The sequence below is a fragment of the Polyodon spathula genome, unplaced genomic scaffold (assembly GCF_017654505.1).
Source record: "Polyodon spathula isolate WHYD16114869_AA unplaced genomic scaffold, ASM1765450v1 scaffolds_811, whole genome shotgun sequence".
Classification (NCBI taxonomy): Eukaryota; Metazoa; Chordata; class Actinopteri; order Acipenseriformes; family Polyodontidae; genus Polyodon; species Polyodon spathula.
In genome coordinates this window covers 6,026-23,256 of record NW_024472298.1, presented here as the reverse complement: position 1 = coordinate 23,256, position 17,231 = coordinate 6,026, and the positions used below count along the sequence as shown (strand labels likewise).

The window sequence follows — 17,231 nt, the reverse complement described above, 5'->3', positions numbered from 1 at the left end:
GGATCAAACAAATTGTGACAGATCACTTTGCTAAAAGATTATTCACCCACCAGTACCTATAGTCTAAAACTTGAACCAACCTGTTCCTGCTCCAACACTATTACACCCTGTAAAGTCAAAACCTACTACTTCTTTCTCATTAACAAAAAAAGGACATCCATATACAAGGTGGTCTTAAATACACAATTAGCAGTTTTTCTAATTAAGAAATTAATTGTTAAGTGGCTCAATGTACAAAATAATAATAATAATAAGTAGCAGCAACGTTCAAATCAAATTATGCCGACAGCCTACCGTAGAATTTAGTTACAGGAACAAAAAACAATTTTCACAGCGAGTGTAAAACTGCATTAACCTGGAACACACACACAGATTCAGGTCTGCAGATCCCTGCTTTTTGCTTTGTTTGTTTGTTTGTTTGTTTGTTTGTTTTTAAACAGTCGAGTAGCACTGGGTTATTATTTACGCCTCACTTCAGTTAAGAACGAAAAGCGCCCAACCGTTCTAGAACAGAATATTTACAAAACACTCACAATATATATATTAAATATACATACAGACCAATAAAACAACGAGCGACTATATAAACGTATAAATGCAACTCAAACCTGCGGATTAGAGAGATTTAAAATCCCCTGACACGAAGAGAATTGCCAATCTCACAACGGGCAGACTTCAGAGAACCGAAGCACATTGTAAAAAAAAAAAAAAAACAATTACGCGCTTCAACTAGAAATAAATAGCTTATATATTAAAATCTATAAATAAATAAATACACGAAACCCTGTGTCCAAACTCCGACCCTAGAGCTGGAGACACAAAGGAAACACAGCTTCCGGGTCCTACAACACTTCCTGTACGGGAACCCTTCAACAGAAAATAAAAGTTCCGAGGTCGACAAAATCGAGCTGTCAGCCAACACTGTACGCGACAAACAACGCCAAATGCTTATTATACTGTATTTGTAGATCAAATAAAAACACGCCTCTTAAGAATGCGACACCAAAGCAAATAAAAAAAATAAAAAATAACCTTTCCGCTTAACCGATAGCGAAAATCAACATTAAATCGGCAACATGAACTCTACAACTCATTTACATTATATAACTGGCAAGTACCCAAACAAAAACAAGGCATAAACCGATGGGAAGAGTCATTATTGCGATTAGGATAAACTGCACGGTTTCGTAAACCCTCGTCTTGTCCCTTGTTAAAGGATGCAACCCCTTACTTCGTCTAAATCAGGACCAGAGCACACGGCTGTAAATGAAGTTGACATATATAGGACAGGGGGAATTTATTTAGACACTTCACACAGGGAGTGGTGAGGGTATGGAAGGGGCTGCCTAGTCGTGTTGTTGAAGGAGACTCTTCTTCACACAGGGAGTGGTGAGGGGATGGAACGGGCTGCCTAGTCGTGTTGTTGAAGGAGACTCTTCTTCACACAGGGAGTGGTGAGGGGATGGAAGGGGCTGCCTAGTCGTGTTGTTGAAGGAGACTCTTCTTCACACAGGGAGTGGTGAGGGGATGGAACGGGCTGCCTAGTCGTGTTGTTGAAGGAGACTCTTCTTCACACAGGGAGTGGTGAGGGGATGGAACGGGCTGCCTAGTCGTGTTGTTGAAGGAGACTCTTCTTCACACAGGGAGTGGTGAGGGGATGGGACGGGCTGCCTAGTCATGTTGTTGAAGGAGACTCTTCTTCACACAGGGAGTGGTGAGGGGATGGAATGGGCTGCCTAGTCATGTTGTTGAAGGAGACTCTTCTTCACACAGAGAGTGGTGAGGGGATGGAATGGGCTGCCTAGTCATGTTGTTGAAGGAGACTCTTCTTCACACAGGGAGTGGTGAGGGGATGGGACGGGCTGCCTAGTCGTGTTGTTGAAGGAGACTCTTCTTCACACAGGGAGTGGTGAGGGGATGGGACGGGCTGCCTAGTCGTGTTGTTGAAGGAGACTCTTCTTCACACAGGGAGTGGTGAGGGTATGGAAGGGGCTGCCTAGTCATGTTGTTGAAGGAGACTCTTCTTCACACAGGGAGTGGTGAGGGTATGGAAGGGGCTGCCTAGTCGTGCTGTTGAGGCAGAAACACTTAGATCCTTTAAAATCCAACTTGACCAGGTTCTGAGATCAAATCAGCCGTTACTAGCCTCCACCTGTTTCTTCAATGTTCTTTCATAGTCAGATAGGACATGGTACAGTCATTCATATTTATTACATTTGAGAAATGAACTTCTGAAATGGATTTCAACATGTAACCGATTCATTGACCAGTACAGAAAGGTAAACCACAAACTAATTGAAACAGGCAACTGCGTTACAAACAAAATACCTTTTTATAAAATTAGTTTAAAAACACTGGGCCAAATACAGTTTCATCTGTATAAAGTACATGTCAATATCCAAAACCAAGTGCTGTACAAATATGAATACAGTACTTAAAACGAGTCCCTTATCACAAAGTCTGCCTCTCACATTTTATATGCGATGTTAAAATATTCAAAATAGCATCTGTTGATTGTCTTAATCAAGGTATCAAAAATGAAACACTGATACTTGGAGAGAAACATAGAGATGTCACAACCTGTCTCAAGAAGGTCTGGAGCGTAGCGCTTCTACAATGTTGATCCCAACTGTGTGTGCAGGTGTAGTATTAAAACTGTTAATTATAGTCTTTTCCCCTTCCTCATGAAGACACCAGAGATCTGTATTGTTGTTTAGAGCCACGTGTTTCCAGTACAGTACCAAAAGCTACAGATCTTGCCACACACACAATGCTCAGCATTGTGTCCAAGGAAGAACAGCAACAAAGCACACCACAAGTTCAGTTATTCTTGTAAACCACACACACTTACAGGAACCAAGGGGTACCACCTGCATTAAGAGATTTACAGTCACCCGTTATCCCTCCCTTTATTCAAGGAAGCGCTCTATCAAGACTAACTGCCTTCAGAAAGAAAGGAAACTGAACCAGAGTTACTGGCCACAGTTTTTTTTTTTTGTTAGAAAAAAAAAAAAAAGAAGATGGCAGTCCTTGTCCAAGCACTACATTGGCTAGCCTTTAGCCAAGCAAGAGAGCACACCCCAATTCAAATCTGATCACACTAACATCCAGACCAATAGCCAGTTGCATAAAACACCTTAATTTAAAGTGTCCGTCCCCCCCAACCTTAAGTTTTCTTTGAGTTTAAGGGTGTTGCAGAAAGCAGTTCAACCCATTCAAGTCAACACCCAAAATTAAGGGAAAATACATTCTGAAGTGCTTAAACTTAAAAGTGGTTTCTACCAATAGAAAATCTCCTGGCTGCAGTCTTTTTTGGGGTTTCCTATCAGTACAGATTACCTGTTCATCTTTCGAGAATGTCCTTACCAAGTTTCGTCGGCATTTTGACAAGCGGTTCTCTAGAAACGGAAGGGTGATGCATGAATGTGTGTTGCACAGGTAGTTAAAAAATTTTTTTTAAAAAAAGCAAAAAGGTTCATTTGAAACGATGAAAATCGGTGCAGGCTGCGAGCGAGGCTCACATGCAAGCACAGCTTTTGTTTTTCTAAAGATGCGTTCAGGTGAAACCCCTGCTGCTGGCTGGCTAGACCAAGATTGTGTTATTAATATTACTCAGCGAGTCACGTTCTGAGAGTTTGTGTTGACAAAGAAATAGTTTGGCAATACATTGCATAACCCTACTCTAATTGCCCAGGGCTCACGGGTACCACTGTACAGAGCACAGCCACAGAACAAGGACTGATAATTCCTTCATCATTGTAACAGACTCCTTGCACTTCAGTTAACTGAAAGACGACACACAGTGTGGCAGGTTGTAGCTTTGCTTTGGACTGTGTTAATTATGGGAGCCAAGAATCAGGACCTGGCAACATGATGCACACCAAGGGTACTGCCATACCTGTTGTACACTTACAGCTGTTTTTAGTGGACAGAATTGGAATTTGTCATGTAGCAATTGTAAAGTCCTGCATCTTCCCCGTCGCTCAGTACAATTGGGGAACTAAATCGACAGTGCTGAACTGAAAATGCGAGGCAGCGCGACGAAATCTCTCTGGAAAGATCGGGTGATGCGGTGTTAATGTGGAAAGTGGGCCCCGCTGCTAGGCCGCGCAGAGGTGTGCGGGTGTAAAACTAGCCTGGCCAGGTGTATTTTGGGAGGGAATTCTCTTAGTCAAATAAACAAAAAAATGGCCTTAAACAAGGCACTGCCAATTCCCGGTCGAAACTCCGTGTTTGTGACCGGGTATGAGAACATGGTTCGCTTTTCTACAGAACCGCCGCAGATTTAAATGTCCCAGACTGTTCCACTCCAAGCTGCCCCACGACGGGGTCACTTTGTTAGTGGCACTACTGGATTTCTTCAGGAGAAAGCGGCCATACAATGCGTTTACTTCCATTAAACCTGCCCAATTTTATTACAGGACAGCCTAACGAATACCACTGACCATTGAAATTACACATGCAAGTGTATACCGTTACTCCTTGGAGGGCAGATCCCAATTCCCAATGTGTGTTACTGGCCGATTATCTTCAGCTTAACCCCAGTTCGCTCTTTATTTTACATATGGAGAATCTTTCTAGAACAGTATTTTTTTTTAAAGTAGATTTTCGGTAACGTTGTAATAGATACACGTATAGAGATATCTATAGAGTAATACCGTTTTACAGACATTAAAAACAGTTTAATTTGAATTTGGTTTGATATTTGGGGGGGGGGGGAGAGGGGGTTTAAACAAAAGACATTTGGTCGCTAATTAAAATGGAGATGTATTCTAATGAGGCCTTCCATTAGGAAGATATATCTGTCAAATCTGCCTTGTCTATCTAAAAGACAACACAATGCTTCAGTATCAAACAATCGGGACTAAAAATAAAAACTGTTACCATTTTAAAATCAGATTTGCTTATTGAACTATGCACATGACTGTATTTTAACTCCACGTATTTACATTTTAAAAGGCATCCGAAATTAGCCAACAATCTAAGAGTTTACCATGGAAAACAACCCTCGTTTTAAAATTAATAATAAATATTACAACTTATCAACCCCCCCCCCAATAACAGCCGTCTCTCCAGGACAGTCAGCAACTGTATCGATTAATTTATCGATATAAAAAGCAAGAGTTTTCAAAACCATTTAAAAAACATTAAAATAACATCCGAATTGTAAAACAGCGACACGTGCAAAACGCGCACACATACTTTGAAAGCAAAACACATTTTTTTTTTTTTTTTTTAGTTAGGGAAATTAAGTTGGCGTAATTAAAAATAATAATAAAAAAACTAACCTTTTACACTGCAGTCTTGCAACCTTCGCACGTCAAAATACTCCCATTTGGAAAGAAGCGCTGGCTAATCTCACTTCGAATCATAAAACCAAAAACTGGGAAGCGCCCGATCGAGAACATACGAATTACAGATACAAAGATGCCTTTAAAAAACAAACAAACGAACAAAAAAAAAAAAAAAAACACCAAGAGATCCGAATAAAACTTAGCAGGGTAAAAATACAATCCTCCTCTGTCGCCCGCCTCCTCCTCCTCCTCCTCTCCCCCAGTGTTCAACTCCCGACAGAAATAACAATGTTGCAACTGGCCAGGCTTTTTTCTTTAGTTGCAATCCGCTTCTTGAGAAAGATATCCCTGTTAGTTTCATTTAAATTTGCAGCAACAAAAAAAAAGCAAAAAACAAAACACACACCGTCCGGTTTGCTTTTAACTTTGCGTTGTAGCGCTACAATGTGTCCCCTCTCGCACACACATCTATTCCCGTTCACATCCGTCAAGGGCTTGGCGTTGCGTTCATGTAATAATAACGATAATATTTGTTTTCCTCCTTCCCTTGTATTTATAATGTATGTTTTACTTGCAGTCCCTGTTTGCTATGGGGCTAGCGGCAATTACCAAGAGTTGGTTAGGGCAGCCATTTTTAACCTAGAGAGAAACACAGTCACAAGGCGCCTCTTTATCCCCTTCAAAAAAAAAAAAAAAAAAAAAAAAAAAATTAAAAATTAAACACAAGAACAGTGCGGTCCCGATTTAAGTCATGTTAACTGGCTTCTCACCCAGCACACAAACACATTGAAAGCACCAAGCAACTGCGTGAGAATTTGCGTCAGGTAACCAGAGGCCGTGTTTCTAGAGATCTCGAGGAAGGATACCCAACAAGATGTTGAGCAAACACGCTCTGCTGTGTGTCCCTGTGCGTATCCCTCCGCTGGGTAACCCCTTCCCTGCCGCCTGGATTCAGCTACACCACGTGGCTTGTGTGTTGCTCCCCCCCCCCCATACACAACCCCCCCTGGGTGACTGATAGTTGACCTGGACTGAGACCCAAACCTGCCTCTATCGCATAAACTCCAACGCTTGACAGATGAAAACAGGTACACTACACTGCTGAAATTATTATTATCATTATTATTATTATTATTATTATAACACATATTAACCTTGATTGTGATTTAATCAGATGATCATGCTTATCTTGTGTCCACATTTTTGTTTTTTGAAAGTTGTTGCACAATTGCTACACCTATAGGGCTGACTGAACGAGGCTCCTCAGCGAGATTCTGGAGGTATCTGGACTTGCCAAGTCAGTCCGTATACTGCACTTACTCTTAAACGTAGACAAGAGCTTGTTCACTTGAAGAAACACCGGGAACTCTTTGGCTCAGGTTACTGGGAGTATCCGAGCCTGGGGGCACATGGAGCTATTTGGTCGGTCTGTCACATTTTTACATTCATTTGACGTGGGTCAGTCTAATTTGGTTACAGCCTTGGGATGAATGCCATTGACATCTCATTCGCTTGTAGTAAAAAGAAAACCTACACTGGGGTTTTACTGGCGGGTGATCACAAGCTAATGCAAGCTGTGTGCTTTCTGGGCCAGGAGGATGCTTCTGATGAGGATAAAACAGATCAAATATGTACTTCGGTTAACAGAGCTCAGATTTTGTTCAGTTATTGCTTCTCTCCTGCCCTACAAACCGCATACTTTTCCCTGGATTGCAGCAGGCAGTGCTTAGTTGTTTAGTGTTTTCTATCTGGAACCCAGCTGTGATATAAGAAAGGTGTGCCTAAGGGTAGACAATGAAAAACATAATCAGCTGGGTCCCAGGTATTACATTAACGGGAGAAAATAGGAATGCAGACTTGTCCCCTGTGGGTATTCCTAAGTTTCAGTCGTAACTGCAGTTTTAGCATAAAGCCTAAATTTGATAGGGTTACCTTCCAAATTCTGCAAAAACTTCAGGAACTCAACTCCAACCCCTCCTATAAGCCCCCACCTTACACACACACTAATATATGTGTAAACTATATTTATAGTACAGAAAGCATAGCAGTGTGAAAAGGTAACACGAGAGGGATCCAGCACAATCACAGCTGTTCAGAGCACATTTAAAAGCAATTCAGAAAAATAATAAGCTGCTACATGGTGGGGCGGGAGGTTAGGGAACAAAACGTTTACACATTTTTTTTGCAAGCAAGTCATTTGGACGGGCCTATCCCGCAGTGTTTGGGTCAAACATTTTCTAAATGATTCACTGTGGCGTAAGACCACCCGTTTATAAGACAGATATTCAAAAACCAGTTCTGACCTCAAGCTGATCATCCACGACAACCCCTATCAAGCACAAGACGTGTCTGAACAGCGGAAGAAACAGACGGAGACTTGCACAGCACTTAAAGGAGAAAAGGATTTATTTATATACAAAACTGTTTACAGTGAGAGTGTGTGTGTGTGTGTGTGTGTGTGTGTGTGTGTGTGTGTGTGTGTGTAGGTCCAGTAGAACACACATATTGATCTGCTGGTCAGCAGACAGAGTTAACCCAGAGTGGCCTTCAGTCTTCAAGTATTTGGTGGGCTGTGGGGTGGGCGTGGACAAGGCATGAGACACAGCCACACGCCTTTATAAGGATCACTGTCATTTGTATAATCATCATCATTAATAATCAATAACTGAGTCGTTACATTTAAGAACCACATATGTGCACGTCAACAGTATAATCAGAGTAAAAAACAAAAAAAGAAAACCCCTTTTCGGCTATCTTCCTATCTACATCTCATTCAGAACAGGCCCAGGCAGCTAAGAGACCCTTTATTTCTATTGCAGCCGCCTCTGCGCTTGCATTGTTTTCACGTGAAGCACGTTTAAAAGCAAAACACACCCCTGCTTCTTCCACTGACAGGAACAGAACCTGGAAACTGGTTATTGTAAGCCCTTGAACGTTTAAAATGAGGTAACACCTCCTGGTAATAACTGTGCACATATTGGGTTCCTTGCCTGGACGCTTCAGCTGGGCAGTAACCAAAACAAAACAAACAAAAAAATCAAGCAGTTTCTACCATACGATGGGTACAGGCGACTTTTTGAACTTAAAAGGTATTGAAAGAGAAAAAAAAAAAAAAAATCAAAACCCCAAAAAACACATTACATCCTTATAAATGGCTATCTACATACAAACTGGGAAAAGGAACGCCAGTCCAGGAGAGGAAAGCTCTAAATAAACCGGTCTCCAAAATAAAATATAAATTTTAATAATAATAATACTCATAAAATACAGAATTGGCACATTTCCCACCCTAAAACCAAGCAGGACTGCCAGATTGTACAGCAGAGACTCAAATAAAAAAGGAATCTGGCAGTGGCAAGTTCTAGCAGGCGTCAGAGCCAGGGAGGCAGGCTGTACAGGGCAGGAGGGCAGCAATTCTACATCCAACTTCACAAAGTTCTGAGATCAATCAGAGACTGGGAACCAGACCAGTTCAGATGGGTGGCCTCGTCTCGTTCGTGAATTATACCCACAGTAGACTTCGAACTAAGTCAGACTATAAATTACCAAGGAGTAAATGCATTGCTGTTATTAGATCTGTTTTTTTCATTTCAGGAGAGATTTTGAATTCGTTGCAATTAATATGCGCCCAAAACAGATACATTTACATTATGAAACCAAGGATCCTGGGATCTGGGACCAGACAGACCAATCAAAAAATGGGGAGTCACAACAAAACTGCAGAGAAAAGGTTCTGAAGTCAGGGATGAATTACTTATGTTAGCACAAAAATGTTTTTCGGTCTTGAGATACCGCCAATGTGTTTACGAACACCTTCATGTACTACAGCAGACAGACCACTCTCATCCTGAAAGAGATCACAAAAACCAGACAGCCCCATCCTGTGTTCACAAACACAAATACAGACACCCTCGATTCATTCCAATATTACCCCCCCCCCCCCCCCCCCCCCCCCACCCCCCCCCCCCCCCCCCCCCCCCCCCCGACAGGCATGTAATTAAAGTTGATTTTGAAACATCATGGTTCTTGGTCCTCAGCCCAGACTATCACCAGTTCCGAATCTAATCAAGCTCTGCTGGTTGCAGGTGAAAAGAAAACAGTATTGATCAGCTGAAACCAATCTGTTAAGAACAGAGGCACAATATATCTCCAGACTGCTGCACAAATCTTGTGCGTGGTGTGACAAGTCATCTAAAAAAGGAGCTGTGGTAAATCCAAAAAGTTATTTCAAAGTTCAGGGGAATATTCACAAAGCATTTACCAGCATGCTACGTTTAAAACCAATGCTAATGGTACAGAACTAAGCCAACAATGCCTGCAATGTATTAGTAACAGTGCATTCACAAAGCTAAATGAATGATCGGAATGGGAGGCCTAAACTTATAAGCGCTGCTGTAAATGTAGATTGATGTAGATTTTGGAAAGAGTTCGGCACAATGAATACGTTTCTCACAGTCGGCAAAAACTATTACAACAAATTCAAATTTAAAAAAGGTGTTTTTTTTTTTTAGGGTATTATTAATATTTCAACTTTGGTAAAATGTAAATTATTGTCCCCTTGGCTACCTAGCCTGTATAGTATTATCTCTAGGGCTGTATCCCTCCCTCAGATTGCCTACAGAACCCTATCCCTCTACCCTACATGAACACGATAAGTGCCCTTCTTTGAGGACACGCTACTTCGTAATTATTTGGAGCATTTTAATTTTCTCTCGAACTATATTGCTATGATAACTTACTCTAATTTTGATCAACCACAAAAGTCTAAATGTTTCTAGATTACGTGAATGCAGTTTGTGTTCTGAAAAATGTATTTGGTACTTTAAAGGGTTAAGTATTACACCACCACTCCTTCCCCTCACCCTATCCCCAACCCACAGTAATGCTTCCCTCCACCTCCTCTATGTATCTCTGGGGCAAAGCCACTCACCACGGCCCTATCAATACACGACCGCTGTTTCTGCTGGACCAAGTGCGATGGGAGTCTGCTGCAGCTTGGCTACCTGTTTATATACAAACATTTGTCATCTGGTGTGAGTTGAGATTGGTTTAGCTCTTGATGTGGGCTGCGCCGGGATTGGCTGTCTCTTCTGGTAAATGAGTCCGGATTGTCTGGGCTGAGCCGGGATTGGCTGGCTGGCTCTCTGGGTCGCTACATCACGGCGCACTTCTTTTCCTCTGACGGCGCATTCCCGTCTGCCTTCTCCATCTCCAGGACGATCCGCTTGAACACCTCGACCGCCGTCTGGGAAACACAAAGCCGGGAGCCGTGAGCGGAGCGAGGCAGGGCGAGCCCTTAAACTGGGGAGGGGGCGGGGGCAGACTCCAGTCCTTCTGGTTTTCATTCTAACTTAAGCTCAAACTCCACTGATCTGATTATGTATTCAATTGGACATATTTCATGTTTTCAAGGTCTTTTACAGTAAAACACGTTGAGGCCTGAAGGGAAGTGTTAAATTTGTCCAGTTAATCAATTGATCAGACCCATTAAGTAACTGAGAGCTCAGGGTAGAACGAAAGCCACAAGACACTGTGGCCCTCCAGGAGCTGAGTGTGACACCCCTGCCACAAACAGAGGCGAGCTAAACAAAGGGGTTTGATCACAAAAGCCTGTTTGTACATCACAGTACAGGGTGGTCACAAAGCAGCTACTACACGCATCAGGAACTAGGAGCTAGAAGCAGGACAAGCAGCCTCCTCTCATTTGTAAAGGTTCACAGACACTGAAATCTGGAAGGTAGAGTTGTCAGGTGACGTGCTCAACATGTTCGCGTAGTTCAATGGAAAAAGAGGCTCCCAACATTTAATGACAGAGTACAACGTAAAGTTCCATGGTGCACCTCGCAGCATGGAAAAATCTAAAATGCATGCATTTAAAATAAACACGAATGTGAAAAATAAATAAATAAATGGGTTTTATTTGAAACACGCAGTTGCGGGTACTCGACCCCCCCCCACCTGGTTCTCTTTGGCCGATGATTCCATGAAGGCCGCTCCCCAGGAATCTGCCAGCTTCTTCCCTTCCTCTGGTTTAATCACCCTGGAGAAAGACAGAAAGAGACACAGTCACACAGTTACATTAACATAAAAAGCATTGGTGTGCAATTTTAAAACAAAACCAAAAAAAAAAAAAAAAGCAGAAGTAGTTTTCAGTCTGCTGAAGTAGTCTTAGCCTCTCCTTCCCTCTCCCACCTCCCCTCCTCCAACAATGATTTCTGATAGGCTCAGTTAGCGCTCAGAAATCCTACATTTAAAAAAAAAAAAAAAAAAAAAAAAAGCTTACCTCTCCATATGAAGATCCTTTTTATTTCCAACCAGAACAGTCGGCACTCTGGAAAGAAATATTTACTGTGTAAACGTGGAGAAAAAAAACTGTACTTCCTAACCTGTTTCTATTGTCTTTACAAAAGATTCATGGTGTGTCTATAATCTTAACAATGGATTCAGGGTGTGTCAAATGTTTATTAATCTAAAAATGGAAACACAGACTGGTTCTAAGTGCCTGCGCACCGCAGGTTTGAATTCCAAACAGCAGCAATCAGACTAGAAGGGATGTTTTATTTTCTAAAACTGAAATGTCATCCTTCACTGTAACTAGCACTTCAACAGAGCACAGTCATACAACTCTGAAGAGAATTCCGAGTTAAGTACGTTTCACTAATAATACATTTGAAAAATCAATCCTGTTCATTGGCTGAACTGTGATATTCTGTACACATGCTAGCTCCAAGACCATCTTTGGATAGAAGTGAAAATGTAAAGACATTTTACTGTGACAATCCAAGATCTATGAAGTACTTAACGGAAAGAAGACTCCCACTGCATAACAGTTTGATCCTTTCCTACTTCTTCTACGAGTTTAGCAAGACACCTGAGCTTGTTATTATCTATACACACTGTGGCTAAATCAAGCTCACAGTAAAACCCGGAATGGGTAAAACCGCTATGCAAAGGGAGTCTTATTGCCATCCCTGACTTGTGTTATAAATTCATGCGTTTGGTTGCTGTGGTTGTGTTTATAACAGGCACAGACACTGTTACACCCACCTGTCACCACAACACCCTTTTAATCAACCCCCCCCCCCCCCCCCCCCCCCCCCCCAAGCCCACTGGGGACAATGAAACTTACTGTACTTTCCCAACCATGTCCAGCAGCTTATCATGGAGAACCTGAATCACCTCGAAACTAGAGAGGAGAGCGAGACAGATTATATTAAGAATTACTGATTTAAATACAGGGCAACAAATCCACAGAGACTCAAGCTGCTTCGAATATACGCCAGTGTTTCTTGAGCCTGGTAGCGTTTTCAGTTTTGGAGATGCAGCACTAAAACCCCAGAACAGCCAGACAAGAAGTTCTTTCAACGAGACCCCTCCCCTTTCATTCAGACCCGTTATTCTCTTTCAGTTTAACGCAATGTGTGCAAAGCACTCCAACTAAATATTACTACATCAAAGTCACATTGGAACGCACATACTTTAGATTACCAGCAACAAATGCAAGCACAACAAACACCTGCACTAAGTGTTTCATTGTAACAGCAATACAATAAATTCATACATTTTGAACTGTTCCACTGTGTTTTATTCAGCCAGACTAAATACCACTCAATACATTGTCCAATAAGCAAACACAGACTTCACTGTAAGCGCTGAACTCCCCTTGCCTAACGAAGGCTATCCGAGGACAGCTTACTCGCACATACCTTTTCATTGACGTTACAGAGTATACGAGCACATAGCCGTGAAGATCCATAGAGTGGGACTGAGGGAAGATCGAATACTCGTCCTTTAGGGAAACACAGAGAGGAATTTCAGCAGGGATGAGTTTCTTTATTCAGCTTTTCATTCTTAGCTACCTACAATTCACATTATTACATTATAATAGTTGTTGCTTCACTTATAAAAGTAAACACGCACGACAATTTCTCAGTTTGTCTGTTCTTTTCCCATGGCTATATATACACTTACCTGCACTTTTCCAGGCTTTCGCCGTTCTCTGTTCCACTTTGGTGTGCTTATAATATGGTAATCTTTTACAAGGTTTCTAGGTAAACCAAGACTAAAATGTTCGGGTTTAGTTTTATTCCAGTAGGTACTGTTTTACTCAAGATCCATTACATTACATTACAGTCACCAATTCATTACTTCACTGTTGCCCCACTCGCCACCCCAATCTCTCCCCTTTCCCACCACAGTGTAAAAGCCCCTGTAAGGTAGGCAGGCACTCCATAAAGAATGAGAGCTAACTCACACCAGCACCTAAAAACACCACTGCAAAACAGCCAACTAAAAAAATAAATGCATTAACTAAAATGTATTTATTATTTAAACTAGCTTTAGTTTGTAACACTTTAATCTCATGCAAGACAAACACGTTAATTCATACTTGCCTGGCCCGCGGTGTCCACTAACTGCAGGTTAAAATCCTGTCCGTTCACCGAGACCATTTTATTAAAGGCTGGGGGTAGAGAAAGCCACATTAGCAATAGCAGGGACTCGGCTACTGGAGATCGGGCAGCTACTATTGGAACATGTTGGCTCCTAAAAAGGCAACTTTGCAGTTCTTTTTTTTTTAAATAAACGACTATTTTACTTGGAATCACAGTGATCTAAACATCTTTACACTGTCGCTGTTCATCTCAATTTCAACTCTGTACGAATTTCCCCTCAAGCAACCCGATAGCTAAGATTATTAAAACCATCAAATTATTTTTAACAGTATTAGATTACAATATTTTACAACAACACTCTGATCTTTCAAAGGTGTCATCTACTCCTCATTTAGAACATAGGAAAAGTCTGAGAAGGAGAACTGGCCTTTCAACCAATCAAGGCTGGTCCCTTGTTAGCACAGCAGTCTCCCTTACTTGGGGGTTTATTGAAATATGATCATTATTTTGTTAAAATTATCAACCCAATACACAAGTTGACCACAGTTTTACTTCCCTATTTTAAACACAGTTGTGTCACTTTGATGTACCTTATCACCTTGTAACACAATAAAACAAAACAGGTTCATTAAATAAAACATTTGACAATGTCTAGACAATTTTAAATAACAGAAAAATCTAATGATTAAAAAAATAAAACGTTGTTATAAAACCAAATGCTTTTTTGTTGTTGTTTTACTGATGGTAATATTTTTGTAGACAAGGAGCACTTACTATTCTCAATGGTGGGGTCATAGGAATCTACAAACTGTCCTTCCACGAACTGGATAGTTAGAGAGGATTTTCCTGTGGAGAGAGAAGACACAGATTATTCAAAATCCCATCAGAAAAGACATCCTGTCAACATTCATACAGTACTAACTTACCACACCGGTAAAGAACCTTTCATTCTCTTTCCCGCCTGCGATCACAAAATATATCTTTCTTATTTAATACAAAAGACCAAGAACTGGGTAAAACAGTGCCAGATTCACTTACGATTTCTACTGAGTATTTAATTTTGACAGGAAAAAAAGGGGACGCACAGTATTTGAAAATGCAAGATCGAAATCATCCTAACATGAAGCTGTATCGATAACAATCCCACTGGTATTACACAGACTATAACAATGACATATTGAAAGCAACGCTAAGGAAACGACTGATTTAATGACCATTAATATACTGATGGAAACATAGCTTTGCAGATATTGCGCTAAGAAAGGACGCGTGCAAATATAATGGCAGTCGTGCCGATCACTACTAATTGCATATAGATACTGAAGCAGACAGCTTTCTAAAATATCCTGAACCTATCTGAGGTGCTACTGCTGCTCTCATTGCGATCTGGGCTCCCTCCCGACACAGAGGCGAGAGAGAAACGCTCCAGCCTTGCATGGTCAGTGCGCTGCTCAGGACACAATGTGCAGATTGTAAAAATCGCTGCTCTCCTTATCTGAAGCGCAAACTCGACGCGAACGAGCAGCGAAGCGAATAATAATACCGAACATTTCCGAGCCAAACCGAACCGCGCTCCGCCTCCCTCGGCACCGGACAAACCCGCTCCAAACACTCGGAACACACGCACCTAACAGAGAGCTTGATTTGGTTATCTTGCACCAGAGCACCAACGCATTTTCAAAAGAGATCGCGAATAGATAAAAAATAATAATAATAATAATAATAAAAAATAAAATAAAAACTGTTGCCACGCTTACCTACGGATCGATAACCCAAAACCGCGATCTTTCTGTGCTTCGGCTGCGGCATGTTTAATTAAAAATGACAATAAAGTGAAAAAAAAAAAAAAAAAAAAAAAAAAATAATAATAATAATAAAAAGCTAACAAAACAAAACTTTAAAGGCTAAGCTCCCGGGTCACGTGACAATAACAAACTTTCCACAAGTGATTTATTAATTTTTTTTTTTTTTGGGGGGGGGGGGAAGGGAAAGCTCTTGTTCGCGATCCCCTTCTCTTTCCAATCGATACGGGTATCGATTGAATAGTATATATCGATCTGTTATTATCTTTTCTTTCTTTTTTTTTTCTCCAAAAAAAAAAAACAAAACGTCTCGCTCGCGGCAGCGGCGCCTTCCTCTGTAGAAAACGAGACACGCACGCCGCCGTAAAGACGCCGCCGCGTCGACGCCAGCGTGAGAGCCCAAGCGAGGGAAGCCACGCTGCGCGCCGAACCCCCTGTCATGTGACACGGGTGAGCCCTGCAAAAAAAACAAAAAAAAAAAAAAAACACACACGCACACGCACACGCACACGCACACGGTGGCTGGGGAACTGAACATTTCATTTTTATTTCTCTCTAAATATTGTGGCGTACACCCCCAGGACCCTCTCCTGTTTCTCAGTGTGTGACAGTCGGTCCTGGCTATTAATAAATATAATTATTTCGTGTTATTTACTGGGGCACAGATAAAAGAATTATTTGAACTGTACTGCACAGCCAGTGTAGTTGTGGGGGTCAAGAAGAGCTGCTTCCTTGTGGTGACCCCTGGGCAACGTCTCTGACGGCAAAAAGCTCTTCAAATCGAGTTACCAAGCAATGCTTAAGCAAAGCTATGCTGCAGGCTGCATGTTAAGGTCGTACGAATACATATATAATGTTGTTGTCATGCACACGGTTGACCAGTAGAGAGCGGTATTAACCTGGCGTGTGTCCTTGGCTGACATTCAATCAAACACACACACACACACACCCTCCCCCTAGAATGTTCTGCAAATAAAATATTTAAAAATAGATTTACGAGGGTTGGTGTGGGTGAGTGCGGGCTCTGGGTGTGTGACACACTGGCAAGAACACGGACCCAGACTTTCTCACTCAATCTGATAAAAACATTCCCGCAGCCCTTACAGGGCTCTCTGACGACGGGTCGTTTCTTAATGCTGAGGTCAGAAACCGGAGCGGACTTCCCTCGATACTCGACGAGGTGCCGAGATATCCACCGACTGCCGCTGAAGGACTTCTGTCCGAAAAGTCCTGATATAAGCGATTTCTTAATCAGTTGAACTTTGTTTTGTGTACATTAAAAAAAAAAAAAAAAAAAAAAAGTTTATTTTTTTTTTCACTTGTGTACATTGCAATTAAAGCTCATTTCAAACATGCGCACACGCACACGCACACGTATATAATATATCTATGCGGGTGTAAATATCAGAGCGCCTGATCCAGTTGAACTGCTAGGAATATTGTGTGCAATACCCAGAATGACCACTAGGCGGTAGCAAGAGAACACCACAGAGACAAGCTTGTGACGAAATCAGTTTGTCTTTTCAATACGTACTTAAAAGCGTGCGCAAGCTGCGCTGCTTATTTCGGGTCACTAGGTGTCACTATATCCCATGAGGCTCTCGCTTTAACCACAGTATATGTCCCACCCTGATCTAAAACAGCCATCAAAATAATAATCAAACACTGTACTTAATACAAAGCAATCCTTTGTAATAAAATAAGAGATAATAAACAACTGGACAAAACAAAAGAAAATATCA

General features: G+C 41.6%; 2 protein-coding genes across 3 annotated transcripts in view; both read right to left on the bottom strand.

The window, feature by feature from the left end:
* The window catches only part of kmt2d (lysine (K)-specific methyltransferase 2D), a 44,912-nt gene extending 38,728 nt beyond the window's left edge, over positions 1–6,184 (bottom strand). Inside the window, exon 1 of the mRNA XM_041241724.1 lies at positions 5,289–6,184. The gene's annotated coding sequence lies outside the window, so the exon portion shown is untranslated. The remainder of the gene's footprint in view (positions 1–5,288) is intronic.
* Positions 6,185–9,267: 3,083 nt separating this feature from the next.
* On the bottom strand, positions 9,268–15,866 carry rhebl1 (Ras homolog, mTORC1 binding like 1). Of its 2 annotated transcripts, none has more exons than XM_041241737.1 (8): positions 15,445–15,866; positions 14,462–14,533; positions 13,688–13,755; positions 13,001–13,083; positions 12,424–12,480; positions 11,578–11,625; positions 11,253–11,334; positions 9,268–10,539 (listed from the first exon to the last, which is right to left on the bottom strand). In XM_041241737.1, the coding sequence occupies exons 1-8, from the start codon at positions 15,494–15,496 to the stop codon at positions 10,447–10,449; spliced, it is 555 nt and encodes a 184-aa protein (XP_041097671.1). In that variant the 5' UTR covers positions 15,497–15,866; the 3' UTR covers positions 9,268–10,446. The 2 variants fall into 2 exon arrangements, with proteins under 2 accessions (XP_041097671.1, XP_041097670.1); XM_041241736.1 differs by lacking the exon at positions 15,445–15,866 and adding an exon at positions 15,040–15,128.
* Between the last annotated feature and the right edge of the window lie 1,365 nt (positions 15,867–17,231).

What these genes read in the sequence shown, in the direction of transcription:
- rhebl1 (XM_041241736.1), bottom strand. Translation starts at nt 15,124, where the DNA reads ATGCAAGGCTGGAGCGTTTCTCTCTCGCCTCTGTGTCGGGAGGGAGCC. An exon ending in TAGTGGACACCGCGGGCCAG is followed by an intron (nt 13,084 to 13,687) that starts GCAAGTATGAAT and finishes GTTTCCCTAAAG; the next exon opens with GACGAGTATTCGATCTTCCC. An exon ending in GACATGGTTGGGAAAGTACA is followed by an intron (nt 11,626 to 12,423) that starts GTAAGTTTCATT and finishes ATTTCTTTCCAG; the next exon opens with AGTGCCGACTGTTCTGGTTG.